At 43.5% G+C, this 23,836-nt stretch overlaps 1 protein-coding gene across 2 annotated transcripts in view; it reads right to left on the reverse strand.

Moving 5' to 3' along the window:
* tnnt3a (troponin T type 3a (skeletal, fast)) overlaps positions 1-21,264 on the reverse strand; it is a 37,145-nt gene extending 15,881 nt beyond the window's left edge. Inside the window, exons 1-9 of one of the 2 annotated variants that reach the window (XM_070899852.1) lie at positions 21,177-21,264; positions 19,801-19,815; positions 19,088-19,105; positions 13,356-13,377; positions 9,206-9,251; positions 6,907-7,023; positions 3,800-3,877; positions 2,506-2,619; positions 882-991 (exon numbers count right to left, since the gene is read on the reverse strand). In XM_070899852.1, the coding sequence (XP_070755953.1) occupies positions 882-991; positions 2,506-2,619; positions 3,800-3,877; positions 6,907-7,023; positions 9,206-9,251; positions 13,356-13,377; positions 19,088-19,105; positions 19,801-19,815; positions 21,177-21,249 (593 nt within the window). In that variant the 5' untranslated portion in view covers positions 21,250-21,264. Of the gene's footprint in view, positions 1-881; positions 992-2,505; positions 2,620-3,799; positions 3,878-6,906; positions 7,024-9,205; positions 9,252-13,355; positions 13,378-19,087; positions 19,106-19,800; positions 19,946-21,176 lie in introns of those variants that run through there. The other variant, XM_070899851.1, reaches the window with a different exon arrangement.
* Positions 21,265-23,836: the final 2,572 nt, after the last annotated feature.

Consider the following 23,836-nt stretch of genomic DNA (forward strand, 5'->3'; position numbering starts at 1 on the left):
CCTTGCGTGATGTCACCGACCCCATTATGATCGAGTTCCGGATGCATGGAAACAAAAAACAACAAAGAGCCAAATGTCGCGCAAGAGTCGAACGGCAGCTGTGGTTAAAAACCATTGAAACAGGTTGGGAACGCCCGGTTTCGGGCGAGGATCAATTTCTACCCCTAGGGTTCTCGATAAATCAAGGAGACTACCAATATCTCTACAACCCACAATCTCCTTTCTGAACAGGTAGTGATCCGAATCCTTTTTTAAAGGTATCAACTGATCTAAAATGAACAAATTATTCTGGTGGTCTGGGGAAAGGAAACCAATTCGCTATGCAAAGGCTGGAATTTGGATGAAAACCTTTGTCCAAACCTCACCACATTTTCATTTAATGTGGCCATTAATTTCTCTGAAGTGGCAAGTACAAAAAATAACATAAATACTTACATTTATATAGCGCCTTTCATGACCACCGGACATCTCAAAGCGCATTACAGCCAATGACGTACTTTTGGAGTGTAGTCACTGTTGTATTGTGGGAAACGCGGCAGCCAATTTGCGCACAGCAAGCTCACACAAACAGCCTTGTGATAATGATCAGATGAACTGTTTTTGCTATGTTGATCGAAGGTTAAATATTGACCAGGACACTGGGGATAACTCCCCTGCTCTTCTTCAGTATAGTGCCATGGGATCTTTTACGTCCACCCGAGAGCAGACGGGGCCTCAGTTTAACGTCTCATCAGAAAGACGGCACCTCCGACAGTGCTGCACTCCCTCAGCACTGCACTGGAGTGTCAGCATAGATTTTTGTGCTCAAGTTGCTGGAGTAGGGATTTGAATATGGATACTTTCATCAAAAATTAATCACTGGCACATTTGTAGGGACTCACTTAAGCTTTTCTTCATTAAGATGGTCAATGTTGAGTGCCTTGCGTCTTTCTGCGAGAATTTTCTTCTTCTTCTCCCTTCCAGTTGACTTCTTGCCTCTCTTCTGGTCAGCCTAATTTAACAATGGAATTAAAATGTAAGAAACATAGAAACATAGAAAATAGGTGCAGGAGTAGGCCATTCAGCCCTTCGAGCCTGCACCACCATTCAATAAGATCATGGCTGATCATGCAACTTCAGTACCCCTTTCCTGCTTCCTCTCCATACCCCTTGATCCCTTTAGCCGCAAGGGCCGCATCTAATTCCCTTTTGAATATATCTAACGAACTGGCCTCAACAACTTTCTGTGGTAGAGAATTCCACAGGTTCACAATTCTCTGAGTGAAGAAGTTTCTCCTCATCTCGGTCCTAAATGGCTTACTCCTTATCCTTAGACTGTGACCCCTGGTTCTGGACTTCCCCAACATCGGGGACATTCTTCCTGCATCTAACCTGTCCAATCCCGTCAGAATTTTATATGTTTCTATGAGATCCTCTCTCATTCTTCTAAATTCCAGTGAATATAAGCCTAGTCGATCCAGTCTTTCTTCATATGTCAGTCCTGCCATCCCGGGAATCCGTCTGGTGAACCTTGGCTGCACTCCCTCAATTGCAAGAATGTCCTTCCTCAGATTAAGAGACCAAAACTGCACACAATACTCAAGGTGTTGTCTCACCAAGGCCCTGTACAACTGCAGTAAGACCTCCCTGCTCCTATACTCAAATCCCCTAGCTATGAAGGCCAGCATGCCATTTGCTTTCTTTATTGCCTGCTGTACCTGCATGCCAACTTTCAATGACTGATGTACCATAACACCCAGGTCTTGTTGCACCTCCCCTTTTCCTAATCTGTCACCATTTAGATAATAATCTGCCTTCCTGTTTTTGCTACCAAAGTGGATAACCTCACAATCTACATTATACTGCAACTGCCATGCATTTGCCCACTCTTAACCTGTCCAAGTCTCCCTGCAATCTCGTAGCATCCTCCTCACAGCTCACAGTGCCACCCAGCTTAGTGTCATCTGCAAACTTGGAGATATTACTTTCAATTCCTTCATCTAAATCATTAATGTATATTGTAAATAGCAGTACTTAAATTTTAGACATCAGGGAGACGTGATACAGTTTACAGTTCTATCAATTTTTCAACTGGTTTATTCAAGCAAATTTATACCTTCTACTGTACCGAATTGCCGAGGATTTTCTGCTTCAGCATTCCTGAGAGCCCACATCAACAAATTATTTATTTTAATAGTCAGAAAATTGTGGACTGGGCATGCGGAATTTCCTATTATCCACCAGGAATGCTAGACTTTGGTTTTTGTTTGTGCTTTTCAGCTAAGGTAGGGAGAATCAAGGGACACATCTCGGTCACCATCGTTGAGGAAGCCCTTCAATGAGCACCTCCTCCCTTTAGGCTTTTCCAGCTTAAAAGTAGAACGTTATGGCTCCAATATCCCCCCCGCCCCGTCCTATGCCTGGGCTTTGAACAAAAAGCGCTGTACCCAAAGTAGTGGCTGGAAACTCAACGTTCCCCATGTACTAAGAAAGAGATACATTCTGCGGCATATGCTGGCATTTTACCTTGGCAAGGTAGCTGCTGTATTGTGCACCCATGCTGCTCAGGGCCTTCTTCTTCTTGGCATCGTCACCAGCTCTCTTCCTGGCTTCGTCCTCCTCCTTTCTTATTTTTTCTTCCTGTTGTGCGAATAATATGAGATTATAAATTTTGATGAGCAAGAAACAGTGCTCAGAACATAGAGAAACCAAATAGATGCTTCAAATTTTCAAATTCAAACTTGCTTTTATTAACATCTTATCTCTCAGATATGTTCCAAAGTGATTCACAAACAATCAATTACTTTGAAGTTCATTCTAACAGTCGAAGATCGCAGATGAGGAACATTAAGAAATAAGAGCATAGGAGCGGGAGTAGGCCATTTGCCCCCTCGAGCCTGCACCGCCATTTAACAAGATCATGGCTGATCTGATAATGGACCCAGCTCCACTTCCATCCCGAGAAAGGGAGGTGCCAGATAACAGCTGATGCTCCTGGAACAATAACCCGTTTAACATTTCTCTAGTGCTGACAGCCCTGGGTTGCTGGGGGCCGAAATTCAGGGTCCCAATTGGGCCGGTTACCGCCAGAATGTGGCGGAATCCAATGGCCGCCAATTTCTGGTCGAATGGCTGCTGCTAGCCAAATTCAGCAGGGGGGGGGTTTTCTGGCGGTCCCCACTTCCATCCCTCCGCTGCCGAGCGGCTGTAAGTGCGTCATCAGTGCGGCGCTACCTGGACCCCCCACCTCCGTCGAAATTCAGGCCGGAAAATCGAATGCCCGCCGAGCGGTGCCCCCGGCAGCTTTCTCTGTCGGTGCACCTTGTATTCTGTCTGTGAGCCCTGGCTGTGTGGCAGCCATTTTTTTTTTGCCACCTGACTTCCATGTGGGCCGGGGCTATTGCGCCCCCGGGTTCGGCCGGGCCGCCAACAGGCAGCCTGGCCCCCCCCCCTTTTGGCCATGGCCCCGGCCAAAACCCTACCTGGTGGCCCAGTGGCCGAACCTCAATAATCGTGCAATGACATCACCACCGCTCCGCTGTTGAGCGACAGCGGCGGAGAATCCGTGCCACCTCAACTTCCGCCCCTCACCGGCACTGACTTCTGCCCCCCCCCCCCCCCCCCCCCCCCCCGCCATTATGACCGATTTCCTGAACGCTTCAAAAAAAAAAGGACAAAGAGCTGAATTTCGATCAAGAGTCGACCTCATCCTACCCGCCGGTGAAAACACTTCTAAAAATGGTGTTTGTTCTTTTGCTGTATATCACGACGGTCGAAGAGAAGCTAAACAAGTCAAATCCACAAGAGTATAGTGACTTACCGCCTGCCTCGTCTGACGCTCTTTCTCCTTCTCAGCACGAATCCTTTGCTGATCAGCTCTTTCTGCTCTGCGTTTGTCCTGTGGGGTGCAGGAAGAAAATAAACGGAGAGAGTGGTGTTTACCTGGTTCAGAGACAGCGGGGCCGTAAATTCACCATCCCCGATTGGACGGCTCCCGCGGGGTGTGGGCGGCCGATCAAAAAAAAGTCGATTGGCCGCAGCGGTCGGATGATTTTTCCCTCTCCGAGCCACAGTCAGGCTGGGGCGGAGGGGGCCGATGGAGCGGTGCTCGCTTCCGCCGGAAACGGCGGCGCGAAGCCACGGTGAGCTCTGCAGCATACGGGCCGCAGAAAAGCAGCAAGGACAGGGATTTTCAGCTGCATAAAGTTAGGATTTTTCCCGGCAGTGCCCCACGAGGTGTTCGATGCCGTGCTTGAACGCGACACCACTGGAGTGTTGCTGCGATTGGGACCCTTTGGTCGGAAAAGAGTTTTATTAATTATTAGTGTTTTTATTTCAGATTACATCATCCACTGTATTTACCTTTTCAAAGTTTTATTAATTATTAGTGTTTTTATTTCAGATTCCATCATCCACTGTATTTATCTTTTCATAGTTTTATTAATTATTAGTGTTTTTATTTCAGATTACATCATCCACTGTATTTATCTTTTCATAGTTTTATTAATTATTAGTGTTTTTATTTCAGATTACATCATCCACTGTATTTATCTTTTCAAAGTTTTATTAATTTTAGCGTTTTTATTTCAGATTACATCATCCACTGTATTTACCGTTTCATAGTTTTATTAATTATTAGTGTTTTTATTTCAGATTACATCATCCACTGTATTTACCTTTTCATAGTTTTATTAATTATTAGTGTTTTTATTTCAGATTCCATCATCCACTGTATTTATCTTTTCATAGTTTTATTAATTATTAGTGTTTTTATTTCAGATTACATCATCCACTGTATTTACCTTTTCATAGTTTTATTAATTATTAGTGTTTTTATTTCAGATTCCATCATCCACTGTATTTATCTTTTCATAGTTTTATTAATTATTAGTGTTTTTATTTCAGATTACATCATCCACTGTATTTATCTTTTCATATAGTTTTATTAATTGTTTTGGCTCCATTCAACCTACTGAGTGCTGCTCAGAGGTTTGCACATACCCCGGTACTTTTGTACAACTTTCAGGTCTGTCTCTTTAGTGGAGTCCTGTGGGCTGCAGAGACCTGCCTGGCAGGGTTCACCCTGAGGATGGGAGGAGTGTTGGGAGGGCGACACCTGGTACACCTGGTACACCTGGTCAGAAGCAACGAAGGCATCGCCGTCAGCACCGTGCAGACAGGCAGCGGGCAAGGGAGGCAGCAGCCATGAATCGTTGATTCTGCGCCAGACCAGTGTACCCGCCATCTTCACCGGCCCGAATCAGGGTTGCGGTTGGCTGTTTGGGGACAAGGGATATCCCCTGTCCACTTGGCTGGTCACCCCACTGCGGAACCCCAGGACAGCGCCAGAGCATGCCGACAATGACGCTCATTGTGCCACCAGGTGCATCACCGAGCAGTGCATAGAGGTTCCTTCAGCAGAGGTTCCGGTGCCTGGACCGCTCTGGTGGTACCTTGCAGTACTCTCCTCAACGGGTCTCCATCATCGTCGTGATCTGCTACATGCTGCACCACCTGGCCATCATGAGGGGACAGCCGCTGGAGGTTGAGTTAGCAGTACCACCTGAGGAGGAGGAGGAGGAGGCGCAGGAGGAGGAGGATCCCCGTCGCCCCAGAGCTATCAGGATTCGACCCATCGCCACCCTGGAAGGGCCGGGTGCAGATTGGCCAGCACCCTCCTCACATATATGGAGGTGCCCGACACCTCCCCTGCAATCTCCCTCCATGCATTATGTACTGGCGGTCTGCCAGGTCTCCCCACGTCAGGAACCAAAAACAATATTCTTCTTCTGTCCTCCACACTGTCCATCAGTGTCTCCAGCTCCAGATCATTGAACCTGTTGGCTCTCCTTGCACCTCTTACACCAGCCCTCTTTCCAACCTCCTTCCCCCCTCCCCTCAGGGCCTTGCTGCAAACTCTTTAAAAAGGCCAGGGAGCAACTGGCTCGGTAGAAACCATTACCTGCACGCTGAATTTCTCAGCGGTGATAGCGCTCAAATTAAGACAGCCACACCGCTGAAAAATCCACTTTGGAAGGGTTTATTAGCGCTGGAACACTTTTGTTCACTTTTGGAGCTGAACATGGGGTGGCCCAGCCACAACATTTTTTGGGCGCTAATGACCACTAAAAGATGGGGGGGAACACCAGCTTTTCAGCGGTACTGAATTTCGGGCCTAGCACCTTTTAATTGCAGTACGTTAAAAACGTAACAACAAATTGTATTTATATAGCGCCTTTAATATAGTAAAATGTCCCAAGGCGTTTCACAGGAGTGTCATCAAACAAAATCGAGCCACATAAGAAGAAATGAGGGCAGATAATGAAAAGCTTGGTAAAAAGGTCGGTTTTAATAAAGGAGGGTAGAAAGGTGGAGAGGCTTAGGGCGAGGATACCAGAGCTTAGGGCCTTGGCAGCTGAAGACACGGCCGCAAATCATGAAGCAATTAAAATTGGGAAAGCGCAAGAGGCCAGAATTGGAGGCGCATAGAGATCTCGAAGGGATGTCGGGCTAGAGAAGGTTACAGAGATAGGTGGGGTGAGACCATCGAGGGCTTTTGAAAACAAGGATGAGAATTTTAAAATCGAGGCTTTGCTTAACTGGGAGCCAACAAGTGACATTGCATCGCATTGCAGTGCACACAGCATCATGACTGTCATTGCAGATAGAGTGTATCTTTACTGTTCCAATGTACAGCAACAGCACAAGAGTAACGTGTGCAGTGATACAGCTGTCATGCTGGGATATTGTGGTGAAACAATGCCACAGATGCTGTGTGCAGAGACAACTTGGTCTCAGTCTGACAGGGTGATTGCAGGTTGAGGTGACACCCCCCCACCCCCCCCCCACCCCCCCCCAAGTCCAGCTCCACAGTGCCATCATTAGTAGGAGTTCCTTCTGTTGCTTTAGTATCAATTCAATACTCACAATTCTTTCTTTCAGGGCAACCAGTTCCTCTTCCTCCTTCTTCCGATGCTCAAAATGACCATCAATCAGAGTCTGCAGCTCATTCAGATCTTTGTTCTGCCGCTTCTTCTGGATGTCCTGAACACCTCACAAACATATAAACATCAGAGCAGCAGCAGAAATAACAGATCCACGAATGATTCTCATACCATGACTGAGCATGTTCACACAAGTCAGAAGGGCATAGTGCCAGTGTGTTTATAGCATGGCTCTGCTCTACTGAATGTCCTCGACTGAATACAATAAGCTTTGAGCTTTAGGCAGAATCCTAAATAACACAAATGTAAAAGACATCATGGACACATATGGGGGCCGAAATTCAGTTGCACCAGAAATGAGGTTTTGGAGTGGTACTCACCGCGGGAACCCCTGGTGCGGTAAGTAGATCCATTTTCAGGACTTTGCAATTTTTTCAAAGTCCTGCAGGAAATGGATCATAATGGGGGCGGGCCTTAAATTCAAAGCCAGGCTGACTGGCTGAAAATGGGTCGCTCGTGGCCTCCGCCACTGTCAATCAGCGGTGGAGTCGTGGTGATGTCACAGCGCGTGTGCGTCGCCGAGTTCTCTCCCCGCCGTTAAAGGGGAGAGATTCTATTATTTTTTAAACTTTGGCCACTGGGCCACCAGGGAGGGTTTGAGCTGGGCCAGCGGCCTGGCACCCAAGAGGGGGTGCCAGGCTGCCTGTTAGCGGCCCAGCTGATCCCGGGGCCAGTATTTTGCCGGCCGATCGGCAAGTCGGCCAACAAAAATGATTCCATTGCGGCCGCAGCCCTGGGCCCTCCCCTTTAAGGGCGGCCGTGCTGCCGGGCCACACTCAGTGCGGAGATGGTGCACCGGCAGAAAAAGCTGCCGGAGGCACCACGCGGCAGGGGGATCGACGGATTCAGGTGAAAATCGATGGGTGAGTATTTTTATTGTTTTTTTTATTGTTTTCATTGGCGGTGCAACCATTCAGGTGGGATGGGGTTCAGACCGAAAAATCCCCGACCTGAATTTAGGTCGGGTCGACCTGTTGACCCCAAAGCGGCGGCCATTCGATTTTTAGCAATGGCCGCCGCAAACAGGCATTAACAGATCTCTTGAGACCCTGAATTTCGACCCTACTGAATGCAAAGTATGACCCAGGAACTCTTACATGTGCATTATATTAGACAAACACCCTAATTGATCAATATATAAATGCCTTACACTTAGAGTACATCTGACATACTTCAGAATTCACTCTTGAATGTGCCAATGTATAAAAACTAAAGAAAGAACGGCAGCTATTTCCTGCGAGTTTTGCTGACCTTGATAATCTGGCTTCTTCCAAGTGCAGGAGCCAGGGATATACAAGCATCTGTCAATCTAAGGAAACTTACCTCAACAATTACTCGCTAACTGACCTCACCAAATGGCTATTTATACCACTTCCCCGCAGCAGTGGCTTTAAAAGAACAAGCCAGGTTAAACCCATCCATGCAATTAAACATCCCAACCTGAGCCTAGTTGCGCAACGCCACCGGAGATCAGTTAGTATCAAAAATAAAATAATTAGGCTCCATTTGGTGGTTCATATGATAATGCACTGCTTGATCTGGAGGTGAGTTATATAGACTATGTTTGATTCCTGGTTTGTGCTCTATTAACTAATCTTGTTTGGGCAAATCGCTGAAACAAGTTGCCAGGAATAATGGTTGAGGACAGGGCACTGGACTCATTGCAATGGAAGGATGGTCAGGATAGAATTCTTAAAGAAATGAGATGAAGGGGTTTTTTGAACCTGTGTTGTGATCTTATTTTGGGATCTCAGCCCTATCGTTGGCCACAGTGCTCCTCCTTATAGGGAGGCGGAAAAATAATCAGTTAAGATTCCTGCTTCTAGTCGTTATCTCAGCACCACTGCTGGAAAGTGCACGTGCGGATATTGGTAAATGGTAGAAACAGAATCAGCCGGTACGCCCCCACGATTACATAGCGCACTGATGCTAATTTTCTGGTTTCACGCTTAAAGAATGACCACTTAAGTAAGATCTAGAGAATAGCAAGTCCCTGTGGAACCTTGTTCAAGTTTGAGTAGCTCTCTTTAAGAGAGGAGGGCAGAATACTGTGAGAAAGAAGAAAAACATATAAAAAATGCTGAATTTGTTCCCTCACAGAATCCTGCTCAGAATAGGCACAACAGGAAAGTTTTATGAAAACATCAACAAAACAGCGAGCTTATTAACAGTAAAGAATATGCCCACAGGATAGTTCTTGTTTGATAAATTCCTGTACTCACATCAAAGTCAACTTTCTCTCCTTCTGGGATTTTGGGGGCAGATAGTCTGTCAAAAACAACAGCAATTAATGATGGTTAGAACTTAAATAGAGTATGAAAGTTTTTGGGGGACTTTTTTGCAAATTGTTTCTTCATCGTGGTGAAGGGTATGTGCTTGGGGAATTGAACATTTTCAATTTCAGTGATCCTTCATAATCCCTCCACCTATCCACCTCCACGATAAAAACATTTCACATTAAAGACACTGCGGCAATTTTCACTTTGGATGTAGGTGGAAATCTGGAGGTTGCAGATTGCCCGCCTGTTACACACCTGGTTTAATTCTCCGTTCGAGAGCCATAAGTTCTCCGCTCGCGCTGAAAGTGAAAATTACCCCCACTATATAAAAATTGTTGTTCCCTGCACTGTTGCAATAACCCTGGTCAGATCCCTTCTGTTCCCCATGTTGTTGTAGTAGCCCCAGCATTTCCCTTTGGCTGACTAGGCTGCTTCAGCAGCCCAGTTCCTACACAATCCCACAATCTTCCCTTTCCGAGCTAAACAGGGGAGGATTAAGACAAAGGGCAAGATCCTGCAAATCCTCTGGGACTAACATCAGTGTGCTTGTCCAGGCTAACATCCCCAGCATTGAAGCACTGTCCACACTCGATCAGCTTCACTGGGCAGGTCACATAGTTCGCATGCCAGACACGAGACTCCCTAAGCAAATGCTCTATGCAGAGCTCCTTCATGGCAAACGAGCCAAAGGTGGGCAGCGGAAACGTTACAAGGAAACCCTCAAAGCCTCCCTGATAAAGTGCGACATCACAACTGACACCTGGGAGTCCTTGGCCAAAGACCGCCCTAGGTGGAGAAAGTGCACCCGGGAGGGCGTTGAGTTCTTTGAATCTCAACACTGAGAGCGTGAAGAGGTCAAGCGCAGGCAGCGGAAGGAGCACGCGGCAAACCTGTCCCACACACTCCTTCCCTCGGCGACTATCTGTCCCACCTGTGACAGGGACTGTGGTTCTCGTATTGGACTGTTCAGCCACCTAAGGACTCATTTTAAGAGTGGAAGCAAGTCTTCCTCGATTCGGAGGGACTGCCTATGATGAAGACAAAGGGAAGGTGAATAAAGCAAAGCAAAAGAGATAAGGGTAACTTCAACAATCCTGTGCTCCAAGCAATGAGGCTTGTTTAAAGGAAACATTGAATTAGGGCTAGTCCCTTCTAACAAGGTTCTAACAAGGTTCAATGCAGAAAACATGGGATCACTGAATTTACCTGGGGAAAAAAATGAGAGAGAGCAACAAAAGAGAAAGAGAGAAATAAAAGAGGAGTGGAGAGAAAAATGAGGGAGAATGTGAAGCAAACAGAAGATGGATGGCAAAGAAAGAAGGGTCAAAACAGGATAAGGAGAGAGAGAAAAACAGGAAGGAGGAGAGGAGGACAGGAAGTGAAGGATGAAAGAGAGACAGATAAACAAGGAGAGAGAAGGAAAGCAAGAGCATGAGAAAGAAGGGAAGCAGGAGAGATATAGAGATAGAGGTGGATGAGAGAAAAGGAAAGGAAGAGAGACAGAATAGAAGGTAGGACAACTAGAATGAAAGGAGAAAGAGAGATACAGAATGGGCAGAGAGGGACAGACACATGGAAAAGAAGGAGAGAGACACAAACAGAAAGGAAGGAGGAAAATGAGAGGGAAAGGAGAGAGAGACACACAAATATTAAACGAATACAATTCCATCAACAAATGAAAGAAAATAAACATTTCTCAAATAATGCATTTAGGGAGGACTAACAAGGCAAGGGAATACACAATAAATGGTAGGATACTGAGAAGTTTAGAGGAACAGAGGGACCTCGGAGTGAATGTCCACAGATCCCTGAAGGTAGCAGGACAGATAGACAAGGTGGTTAAGAGGGTATATGGGATATTTTCCTTTACTAGCCGAGGCATAGAATATAAGAGCAGGGAGGTTATGCTTGAACTGTATAAAACATTAGTTAGGCTGCAGCTGGAGTACTGTGTGCAGTTCTGGTCACCATATTGCAGGAAGGGTGTGAAGGGTGTAGCACTCAAGAGGATACAGAGGAGATTTACGAGGATGTTGCCAGGACTGGAGAAGTTTAGCTATGAGGAAAGTTTGGACAGGCTGGGGTTATTTTATTTGGAACAGAGGAGGCTGAGTGAGGTATAAAATTATGAAGGACCTAGATAGAGTGATTAGGGAGGAGCTATTTCCCTTAGCAGAGACGACAATAGCCAAGGGACATATATTTAAAGTAATTGGTAGAAGGGTTCGAGGGGAGTGGAGGAGAACTTTTTTCAGTGTTCTGGAACTCACTGCCTGAAAGGGTGGTAGAGGCAGAAACCCTTATCGCATTTAAAAAGTACTTGGACCTGTACTTGAGGTGCAGCGACCTACACACACTCAAAGGAGAAGGGTGAAAGAACGGAAGGAAAAGAGCACAAAAGGTGAGGAGAGAGACAGAAGAGAAAAGTGTGACAGAGGGAAGGAGAGAATCAGAAAGACAGAAGAGGAGAGAGAAAAAGAAACGCACTGAAGAAAAAGAGGAGGGGGGTAGAAGGGAAGTATAGAAAGAAGGGAAAGTGGACAAAGAGACAGCACAGAAAGGCATGGATAGAATAAAAGGATAATATTTCCTGTCAGTGATACCATGTTGCAGAAATGGAAAATGTTGACAATCATTTACAATGATAAATGTCGTCATGATTTGTCACGTTTTTCTGTCAATAAGAAGTAAGGTTTGTGGACAGGACGGTTGCAACCTATGCAAGATTTGTCATAATATATAGTTTATATTAATTTTTTCAGTCAAATCTTTTTAATATAGCCTCCCAGAAACGGAAGCACAGGGTAATTTCATGATCCTAACTGCCGGGTGAGGAGCTGCACTTGACAGCAATGTGGGTTGTCTATTTGGGGCTACAATTTTGTAGTCCTACCTCCAACCTGTATTGCTTTCGTGCATGGTTTCTCCACTGGAAAAATCTAGGCTTCGTCCTTACTTATTCCACCTTCATCATCATCATAGGCGGTCCCTCGTATCGAGGATGACTTGTTTCCATGCCAAAAAGGGATGAGTTCACAGGTGTTTCAATGAAGGACCTAATATTCCCAATTCCGAACTACATCCTGAAGGGTGGAAACTGCCTGTGCGTGGATTATTTTAACGTGTGGTGGCCGTTGCACACCAGCCACCACACGGGCTTGACAGAGCTCGGTCTAGCATATTATAGACAGGCCAGGAGCTGAGCCCCAAGAGGAGCAGTTTTTCAAGACCCAGAGTTTGGAAAGAGGAAGACCGCTTGCTCACAGGAGAAAATCCCCATCCACATTGTGTTATTTTGGGCTGCTGTCGTACACGAATCATAGAATGATGCAGCACATCAGGACATCTTTTGGCCTATCCTGCCTGTACTGGCTCTTTGAAAGAGCTATCCAATTCATCCCACTCCCCTGCTCTTTACCCATAGCCCTGCAAATCCTTCCATTTCAAGTATCAATCTGCTTCCACCATCCTTTCAAACAGTGAATTCCAGATCATAACTCGCTGCTTAATAAATTCTCCTCAGCTCCCTTCTTGAACTTTTGCCAACTGTCTTAAATCTCTGTCCTCTGGTTACTGACCTTCCTGCTACTTCAGCATCATTGTCCCCTTAACTTTCTGCTGAGGGCCCCAAATCTGAATAGTGCCTTACTCAAGGATCATTTTCAATCACCTTCCAACATAAGACATAAGAATTAGGAGCAGGAGTAGGCCATTCAACAAGATCATGGCTGATCTTCTACCTCAACTCCACTTTCCTGCACTATCCCCTTATCCCTTGATTCCCTTAATATCCAAAAATCTATCGATCTCCGTCTTGAATATGCTCTTGCAGCAGTACAGACTATTCAGCTTCTAACATTCCACCCATGGAGTTTATGGCTGGGGGGGTTCACCATAGAGATGGAGTGGAGTGGAAACGATACATCCTATAGTTTTAATAGAACAACTTGGTCTTTGGATGCTAGGACAGTACCATGATGGATAGCATTCCTTTGCTTTCTGTTATTGGGAAAGAAAAATAGAGCAGAGGGAAGAATGATGAAATCCACGCTCAAGTGATTCAACCTTCTAATTCATGCAAATCTCTACTCACTTTATCTTTGGCTTTTCCTCCTCTGTTGCAAAATAAAACAAAAAAGTAAATAAGAAAGAAATTAGATATTTTAGCCACAATTATAGACAAAAATACAGCATAAATGGCATCAAAATATGTTAAGCAAAAACAATGTGCGACACAACAAAATAAAATGCAATTTTACTCTCCAGTTTTTTTCCCCCTGATCGCCCGAAGGCGTTGACTCCTTGTTAGGGACGGTTCTACAGGTGATGGTCATTCCTCAGTACAAAGTCCAAGTGGCCATGATTCACATGCGATCATTAACAGTGAATGCCAGCAGGCTATTCAGTCTTGACAGGCATCACAGCTGAGCTCACGTGATACTCGCACACAGTCATTTTCCACCAGGGGTTTCTGGAATAGCAAACAGCAGCCAGGACCCTGGTCAATCATTTCTTCCCCAACCTAATTGTGGGACACCCAGTGCCTGGGGAACTGTACCTCAACATGAGTCAGCACCTTAAGAACAAAACAAGAGGCTGTAGGGGGAAAAAAAATAGGAACAAAGACAGAGAAAATGATCTTAGAATATAATAACAACAGAATGGTGCTACAAATCACCTCCTCGTTTTCAATAAAGTCAAAAATAACATGCCTAAGATACAGAGTTAAAGAGTGTCTGTGCTTCCAGCTTGTCAGGTATGCTCAGATGAATTGATAATTAGCATGCCAACAAAAAGGAAATAGCTTTTTATTAAAACATAGAGGAAGTGAGGCAGTTCACAGATTTGATCCATTTTCAAAAAGTGTGCATTTGAATCTGTTTTCAGCAGTGGAATATCGTGATTCTAAATCAAACTGTTAAGTGTAAAAAAAAGATTTTTTAAAAAGTTAACATTAAACGTACTCTTATCATCCACTAACCCAGTGGAATGAATCTGGTCAGCTAACTATCAGGAGGAGAAAAAACCTCTGGCCCCTCAAAGCTCCTCCCTCCAGCACCCTGAACCTTAGCATAGTGACCAACTGCCTATGAACTCCCTATCGTCTCTTTAACTCCACAATCTCACCTAGTGGAGCAACCCAAACATTGATCAATCGTTGCGTTAAAAAAAAAAATCAACTATCAGTTTTAAATGTATTTTCCCTCATTTAAAGGTAAGCTCTCTAGTCTGATTCGCCGGATTTTTTTTGAAGTAATAATCTGAGTTTATTTTGTCTCCTTCGTTTACCGCTTCATGTATTGTGTCGAGGCTCCCCCTCCCTCAGTCTTCTCTGCGGCTGAGCAGTTTCTGCGGCCTGACCTAACTCCATCCCACATCCAAGCCTCGGGTCGTGTGCACGTGGGACAGCACTGCGACATAGCGGGCCGACTGCCGCGACTGTTACTCCCGCCATTCTGAAGTGAGGCTGCTTCTGGCTGGGCCAGGGATCCACCAGTGTTTTTTTTTAAAAAACAAGCAGCAAACTGAAAAGTACGTTGTGGAGAGATTTTCATCTTCCGTTCTTTTCGATGGAATTAAAATCAGGCAGGCTCCACAAAAGGCAGGCACGCCATTCTGTCACATTACCAGGTGCCTGGTGGCAGCGACAATATACAACCAACATCTCCAGTGTAAAATCTAAAATGCATTGGGGCTGATTTTCATGTATTAGCACACGTCTGCTCCTCTCACCCAGTGATGTCGGGTCCGCTCGATTTTCATGGTCGGGCCTCATCATAGCATTGAATAAGTGAGGCACCAGTGTTAGTCACACAGCTTATAGGGAGCTCACCATTTGGGAGGGCAGGCAATTCTGATGGGGCAGACAGTGATCATGGGCATTAAAGGGGAAGGTTCAAAAGATCAGGGAGTCAATGGAGCAGCTTATTTCAGTATCAGAGACATTTATTGCAAAGAGTTGAAGTTAAGAGAGTTCAAAACTCCCCCCAGAAAATCAAGGAACAATGAGGGCCAGACCTGCTTCCAACTTTCCCTTATTACAAGGATAATGATCCGTGTAATTAACACTGGAAGTGGCCCATCCTGAAATGTACTTTGGAATGTCGGTAAACTTGTAATGTTGCAGCTCCACACTGTGGATATGGACGTATTGTGTTACTGCAATTAAAGGTGAATAAATGAGTCAGCTGACCAGAAGCTTCCAGAACTTCTGAGATGCTGTCTGCCATTATAGAAAGCTGTGTGTGCTGTGCTCTGTGAATATATCACATTTGGCGACAAGGATGGGATTTTTCGGATGATATAAAGCTGAAATTTTGCTGGTGAAGGATTCAGCCAGCTGACAGAGAGACTTTGGATTAAAGAAGTTATAGTGACAGCACTGATTGACATGAAAACAGTGTCTTTGTTTTAACTACATCATTTGACATCTGTTTATATATATTCATTAGGACCCTACCTGTTTAAAGTAGGAGCACTAGCCACCTAAACTGAGGTCCATCAGAACCACCTTGACCATAGAGGGAGCAAAATTAACTTTTGGACATTAACGCCTTATTGATGGAAATGTACAGATTGCCTTTAATGTAGCTATACAAAGAAGATTGAGGGGAGGGGCATCAAAGGAACAACAACTTAATGCTGCCAATGCTTTACCAATGAGATATGAGATTTGAACTTTTACTGAGGTACAAATGGATTATTAAAATATAAATAAAAACATAATTGTTATCTCATCTTTGAAGCGCACCATCTTCATGAAAAGTGACAAATATGGTTCTCTCTTTGTTCACAAACACTCAGAACAATGCCATAAATCACATTGAATTGTGCCTTATGCCATCTACACATAAAAATTACAGATAGCCATCCCTCCCAAATAAACAAAAGGTTTGCATAGAATTTTTCTCTTGAAGCAGTGTGTCTTTGACCACTCAGCTTTCAGTGTTTTATTTACAGTGGCAGTTCTCAGCCAAGGATGGTTTGACCTCAGCACTTAGTTGGGTGTTTCAGTGGGTTTCTCCCTAACCATGGTAGCTGGTGATGTATCCGCCATTCACATCCCACCTAGACTCATCTTTTGTTTCTCAACTTGTGCCATTACCATCTCAGTTTTGCCCATCATCCCTTTTGTCTCTCTAATCTCTCCTGCCTTCCACCCTATCACAGACCTTCCATTTTGTTCTTTCCTCCCCTCCCCCTTTCACTGTCCCTGCACTTCCTTAACAATCTGTTACATCTTAAACTTTTCCAATTCTGACAAAGGGTCACAGAGCTGAAACGTTAGCTCTGTCTCTCTCTCCGCAGATGCTGCCTGACCTGCTGAGATTTCCAGCATTTTCTGTTTTTATGCCAGCTTACACTGCCACTTTTGTACTAGCGAGCTAATGGCTCACACTGCTGCCCTGCTTGATCCCCCCCTCTTTGTTTTCTCCCTTGTCTTCCCCACCAGTAGACTATAAGTTTAGAATCTCGGAGTGGTTGTGCCTCCTTGTCTCTACTGAGCGAATGGCATTGAGCGAGGTCACCTGATTGATCGATCGATTCACAGACTGGCGAGATTATTTCTGGAAAAGTGGATGATCTGTGTATCAGCACAGTGCAATTGCATTTCCCACCATCAGGTCACAGTGTCATTAAAGCTAGTTAAGGTGTTTACAGGCTTAGACTGACCCAGCTTCCTATCTGCCAACTGATGCCATTTCCCTTTGGAGAAAATTAGGATACAAAAATGTAAAAAAAATAATGATATGCAGTCCTGCATGACTTTCAAATATTTTGAAAATTAACATTATTATTTTTAAAATAGTTCCTTATGTTATTTTTGGGAGGGGGAGAAGGAATTAAATACAACTCCCCTTCACCCCCTCACCCCCAATTGTAACTTTTTCATTCACTTAGCCTAATGTTTCTGCAACTGAGAAGCTGGTGACCAGCCTGCTGTCAGACCCCTGACAATACCCCCGATTGTCCAACAATGCCGCCCCACTCACATTCAATGCCACCTTTTTGGGGGGGGGCATGTTCTGCTACCAATAATATTAGCAAAAGCACACACACACTAATCCTCTCAGAAATTAGGCAGATTTATGAAATGAAGACAGATTATGAAACTGACAGCGTGACAGACAACAGAAACCAGCACTGTGAATAAAACAAAAATAATCAGATTGTAATATATTTAATGAACACTGCACTGAAATCTGTTAGTCAAAGTACTTGTTGAATCTCGCAGCTATATAGTGTGTCATACATAGTCTGCTACTGGATCACCTCAAGCATTTGCAAGAATTAACCCCAGAGAATTGGGGGAAGGTAAAGACAGTTAGAGTTCAGTGGGGTGAAGTTGCACTGGGAATTGTTAAAATCTTTGATGATAAAACAAAAATACCGTCTTCTTCTTCGTTTCCATAAACTGTTTGCGTATTGCAATGAAAAAACACAACAGAGCAAAACAAGATTAAGTCAATATGTTAAGGACAGTTATACCACTTAGTGAAGTTTGCAGACTGGCTGCAGACTTGCACTGAGCCATACTGCGCTGATGATTCACCCAGGGTCTAGAATATCTCATTTCACTGTTGATTGGAGGTCAGAGTAGGCTCGATGTCTATCAAAGTCTGATTTCCGATCGGAAGTGTAACTGGCTGCTGCTTGTGCTCTGATTTATTTATCGGGTCTAATTTGAACCAACTTTGGGGCTAGTAAAGCTTCACATGGGGGCTATTTTGAAGGCTGCTCGGCACTTATTCTGACCATCTCATTATCAATTTACCCCCTCTCTTCTCAAACATCATCCTGCCTTGTACTGACAATGGGAGTCCAGAGTGACCAATGGCATGCACACAAATGGAACTGTATTAACTGGAGCTGGGGTTGTCCCTCAGTAATATTCAGTAATGTGAACATAGATAGCTACATTCCGTCTGCCAACACAGACTCAGTCCTCTGCTTAGATTAAGGTCTTGGTTTAAGCAAGGATAAATTTGACCTTTGAAATTTGACGTTCATTATATTCCCTTACTTTATTTTACAACTATATGTAAAAAAAAATGATATGTCTCTAGATACACATAATAATTCACAACAACAGAACAGAAGCAGATCTCCATATTTAGTTCTTTGCCAATGCTCTAAGCTCGCCATCCCATAATCACGAGTATGAAGCTGGGGTCTGTGTCACACACAGCTTGGCCTAATAGACTATCCATGGGAAAACCCTGTACATTGGCAAATCTTTCACTGTGCTACGATTATTAGTTGATGGCAAAATATACAGAGGGTAACATATAAATGTACAACTTTCATATTCAAGCCATTATGTTGGGTTTTGACTATGAACAAGTGAATTATAGATTTAATTGCACATCCTTTACTCAAACATCCAAAGATTGTTGTTTAAATGTAAACAACACCAATAGGATTGTTGCAATTTTTTTAGAATGTAAACCAGACACTAAAATAAAAACAAAAGTCACTTCTTCCCCAGGTTTTACTGAGGGTGTTCAAGATGGGTGCCTGCGCAATAGGCCATTAAAATGCCATTCGAGTTTTAATGTTATCATAGGACCCTGATTAATATGGCTCCCACCTGAATCAGGCAGGTACCTCGGCCACCTATAAAAAGGCCCAGTTAAGATGGTAGCAAGCGGCTATTGACTGGGAACAGGCTGGTTAGTCATTGCACAGCTATTTTAGCAATATGCCCACCAGGGAGGGTGGGTGAAAATTGTCCCCATTCTCACAGGACCTGACAGTCCCGACATGTATCTGGTCTGAAATGTTTCCTGAAAAGGAGTTTTTAAATAACACGGAGCAACATACCTTCTTCATGGTGCACTTCTGGGAGAGGCCAAGAACATGCAACGAGCGGCAAATACAAAGAAGCAAAATACATGTTAATACTGAGCATTGAAGACCACAGATGTGAACGCAGCAGACATAAGACTACACCAAGAAGGACCAACAAATAATCAAACAAAATGCAAGAGGGCCAACTCTCCAGCAACACGAACTTAATCAGCTCAAAGTCTGTCTACCCCCAGACCAATTACTAGCCCAGTAATTAAGTATTTGCAATGCCTCTCCTGCGCAAGTTATCAAAAGCTAAATTACATTTAATTAAAATTCCTGAATTTCTAAAGGAAATAATTAAGGGAACTCCAAGACATGACATAATTAATGGGGAGACTAAGTGATAGGCGCTAATTGGTGGTGATGAAGGATACGCGATAATTGGCGATGGTGATGGTACGGAATGTTTGAAAATGAGGGAAAGGAAGAAGAATAAAATTAAAATAGGAAAAATAGAAAAGAGAAAAGGATGATTGAAAGGGAAGTGAGAGAAAAATAGAATGAAGATAAAACAGAAGAATGGAGAAAAGAATGAACGAGGGAACAGCATATCAAGAGAAAGGAAAGGTAAAATGAATAAAAAAAGAGAAATGATGATAATAACAATGAAGGAAACGAAAGCTGAGGAAAAAAAAAGAGATGAAGAAAAATAGGGCAGGGTAAAGTTATATTGCACTACATACCTTCAGCAACCTCCTCTGAAGATGGTGTTAGCGTGCAGCAAGCAGAAAAGCAGCAGTGCAGGGAATAGAAAGGCACAAGATAGAAAAGCAGAAAAGGAACAATATTGACATAAAAATTTTTATAATTCATATCAGAAGAAACCAGTGTACAATTAAAGAAAAATATGCACAAAAGAAAAACATCACTCCTTGAGACCATTAACATTACGTTCACTCCAAAAATTCATTTCAGCATGCACAAATACCATCTAATTGTTGAAATAAAGTGCACTTTGTTATACATGAACTCAAACAAAAATAATTACAACTATAATTCCAACAGCCTTAAATTCCTGGCATTTCCAGAATACAATAATTCACAGTAACAGAACGTAAGCAGATCTCTGTATTAGTTTCTTTCCCATAAATTTGGATAATATTCTATCGGAAAATATTTGTTCACAGTTGTAAATTCCCCTCTCCCTGCCTTTTTGAATCCATTCTCTTGATTCTCTTCTCTTGAACCCTGTGCTAAGCTCTTCACCTACAGAAGGGAGAGCCACTGCCAGAGTAGGATATAGGATCTAGCTCATCCGCAGAAGTTCATTGCATACAGTGTGGGTTTGAATCCAGAGACAGGTTCACAAGAAGCACACTTGGGCTGAGGTGGATGTGATGCCACTGAATACGAGTGCCCTGCCATACTATTCTAGCTAGTAGACCTGCACTCCCTCCAGCAAATGTGCCTGGATCTGCAGTGGAGGGAGGATGTTAAAACAGACATATGGTGGGGAGATTATAACTGGGGGGGTGGGTTTCGGGTAGACGGTGCTGGGGTGAGCATCATATCCCCGCAATGTCATTAGTCCGAGGCTTTCTTAACTCTCAGGGAACATTTTCATCCTGGGCGTCCAGCTGCATGCCCGAAGCAGGCAAAAGAGGCAGCTGGCCAACTTTGGATAGGCCAAATCAAAAGGAGGGAAGAGAGCCCAAGAAACCAAAGCCCCCATTCCTGCTCTTCCTGGCCCCACTAAGGAAAGTTTTGGATTTACCTTAGAGGACCTCCTCCTCTTCTTCCCCACCAGGTGTTCACGATGGGCACCTTGCTCAATGGGCCATTAAGATACAATTTGGGTCCTAATAATATCACAGCTAATGGGGCTCCAACCGGAGTCAAACAGGCACCTCGGCCACCTATAAAAAGGCCCAATTAAGATGGTACTAAGTGGGAATCAAGCGCGAACAGGCTGATAAGTCTTCGCACAACATTTTAACTATGTGCCCGCCTGGCAGGCTAGGTTAAAATTTCCCCCATTCTCACAGGATCTAACAGTTCCAAAATGTTAATGGTCTGAAATGTTTCACGAAAAGACTTGGAATGACAGAGAGCAACATACCTTCTTCAATGTATGCTTCTGGGAGAGGCCAGGAACATGCAGCGAGCGGCAAATACAAAGTAGCGAAATACATGTTAATACTGAGCGTTGAAGACCACAGATGTGAATGCAGCAGACATAGGACTATACCAAGAAGGACCAACAAATAAACAAACAAAATGCAAGAGGTCCAACTCTCCAACAACACTAACTTAATCAACTCAAAGTCTGTCTATCCCCAGACCAGTTAATAGCCCAGTAATTAAGTATTTGCAATGCCTCTCCTGCTCATGTTATCAAAAGCTTACTCATAATAAAAATTGTTGAATTTCTATAAGAAATAATGTAGGAAACACCACAATATCACGTCATGAATGGGGATAATGAGCGATACATAATATTGGGGGGGGGGGGGGCGGTGCTGATGGATACAGAGTGATTGGGGTTTTGAAGGATAGAGAATAATTGGGGATAATGATGGTACAGAATGATTGAGAATGAGGAAAAAGAATAAGAAAATGAAGGTTGGAAAAAAACAAGGGGAAAACAGGAATGATGAATGAATGAAAAGGTAAATGAGAGAAAAATCGAATGAAGGCAAAACAGAAGAATGAAGAAAAGAAGGAATCAGGGCACAGCATACCAAAGGAAAGGAAAGGGAGAATGAAGAAAAAGAAATGCTGAAAATAAGAATTAAGGATAAGAAGAATGAGGAAAGATAAGAATGAAATAGCAGGAAAAAAAGAGGTGAAGAAAGAAAGGGCAGGGTAAAATTATATTGCACTACATACCTTCTTCAGCAACCTCCTCTGAAGATGGTGTTAGCAAGCAAAAAAGCAGCAGTGCAGGGAATAGAAAGGCACAAGGTAGAAAAGCAGAAAAGGAACAATATTGACATAAAAATTTGTATAATTCATATCAGAAGAAGTCAGTGTACAATAAAATGAAAATATGCACAAGAGCAAATCATGACTCCTTGACACCATTAACACCATTTTCACTGCAATTCACTTCAACATGCAAAAATACCATCTAATTGTTGAAATAAAGGGCACGTTGTTATGTATGAAACCAAAAAAAATCACAAGTATCATTCCAACACCCTTAAATTCCTGATGTTTCAGAATTATCCCTTTCCTAAAGGCAATCAACTCACACTGAATGGCAAATTTTCAAACATAGAACCATTTTCCTGCATATAAAATATTAAGCTTGAAGCTTTTATAGCAGAATTTTGCAAATTCTATCCATTGTTTAAATACGTGAAATGATACAATCGATACTCTTTGATAGGGGCAAATGGCACAGGGCAGCAAGACTGGTCGATACCATTCTTGGCTGGATTACAGCAGAATATCTTCGCTGACTTTGAATTGAGAAATCACAGTGAATGGCAAAATCCCACATTTTACGACAAGAAAAGAGTAGTAGAAAAGATTAGATAAATGAGGAAGTAGTAACTAGGAAATGCCAAACCTGAAGGTGTAGGCTGAACAGAATTTTAAGATTAAGGATTGTGAATTCATGAACAACTTAAATTACAATGGAACCCACTTAACATCAATTTTGACAATTTGTACCTATTAAGAAATCTAACCATGCTCAAGATCAAGATTTTCTCATATATCTTAAGCACTCCCATTCGCTGTGAAATGATGCAATCTAGAACAATTCCATAACATTAAAAGTCAGTTACAAATTGAGATGTTAGAGCTATACTTCATTCAACACTCATTTACAACGACACGTTTATTCTTCTTTCCAAATTCAAACCAATGTGAAACCATGATATATGCAAAAACTTTATATATAAGTGTTTTGGTACCTAAATCCAATTTGTTCTGACATTGTATTTTAACAACCAATCTCCTTACTCTGTTGACACACACAACCTAAAATTGTAGCAGAAAGCCAATATAAACATTCCTTCTTCTTAAAATGAATGAGGGAGGTGTTAACTTTAGACGTGATTAACCTCCAACGTATTGCATATATCAGAATTTTACTTTCCCTGGTTAGTCAAATCACTGTGTAAATTTATACGATAGTCCATTTTAAAATAAAAGATATCTATTACTTTTGCTGGAGTTTCGGTGTTAAGACACTTTGAGCTAGAAATTTGGTTGGAGGGTTCCTAAGACGTTAATATCGGGTGGAATGCTAAATTTAGCGCCGGAAACTTTTTAGTGACAGGAAGAGCAAAATTCAGTTTTTGCGCCCTGAGGGTGGAGTGGAATGGAGCGCTAAAGGAGGCGTTCCACACTTCTCTTAGGGCACTAGGCCAGGTGTGCAACTGAATATCCCGTTGCTAAAGACCCGGCTTCGTAACGCCCTAAGAGAGGCCTCCCTACAAAAAAAAATGGGAACAAAAATCATTGCCTGTACAATACTCACCCCAAATAAAGTTAAATCGTAAAAAAAAACTATCAATCAAACTTACCTCCTGCAGTCATTCCTTCCCTTAGCGCCCAGGACAGCTCTACACACCATCTTTCGCTGACTGTGTCACTACGGGATGCTACGGGTGCCGCGAAAACCAAATTTTGCTTCCATGTCGATACCGGGAACGTTGCAATGCTCCCGGGCGATACTTCTCGGCACCGCCGATACCAGCACACTAAATTTGCTGAGCGGCGCGAATGCCGGCGCTCGTGGCTGCAAACCCTTTAACGCCCCTGTGG

This window comes from Pristiophorus japonicus, chromosome 14 (genome assembly GCF_044704955.1).
Source record: "Pristiophorus japonicus isolate sPriJap1 chromosome 14, sPriJap1.hap1, whole genome shotgun sequence".
Classification (NCBI taxonomy): Eukaryota; Metazoa; Chordata; class Chondrichthyes; family Pristiophoridae; genus Pristiophorus; species Pristiophorus japonicus.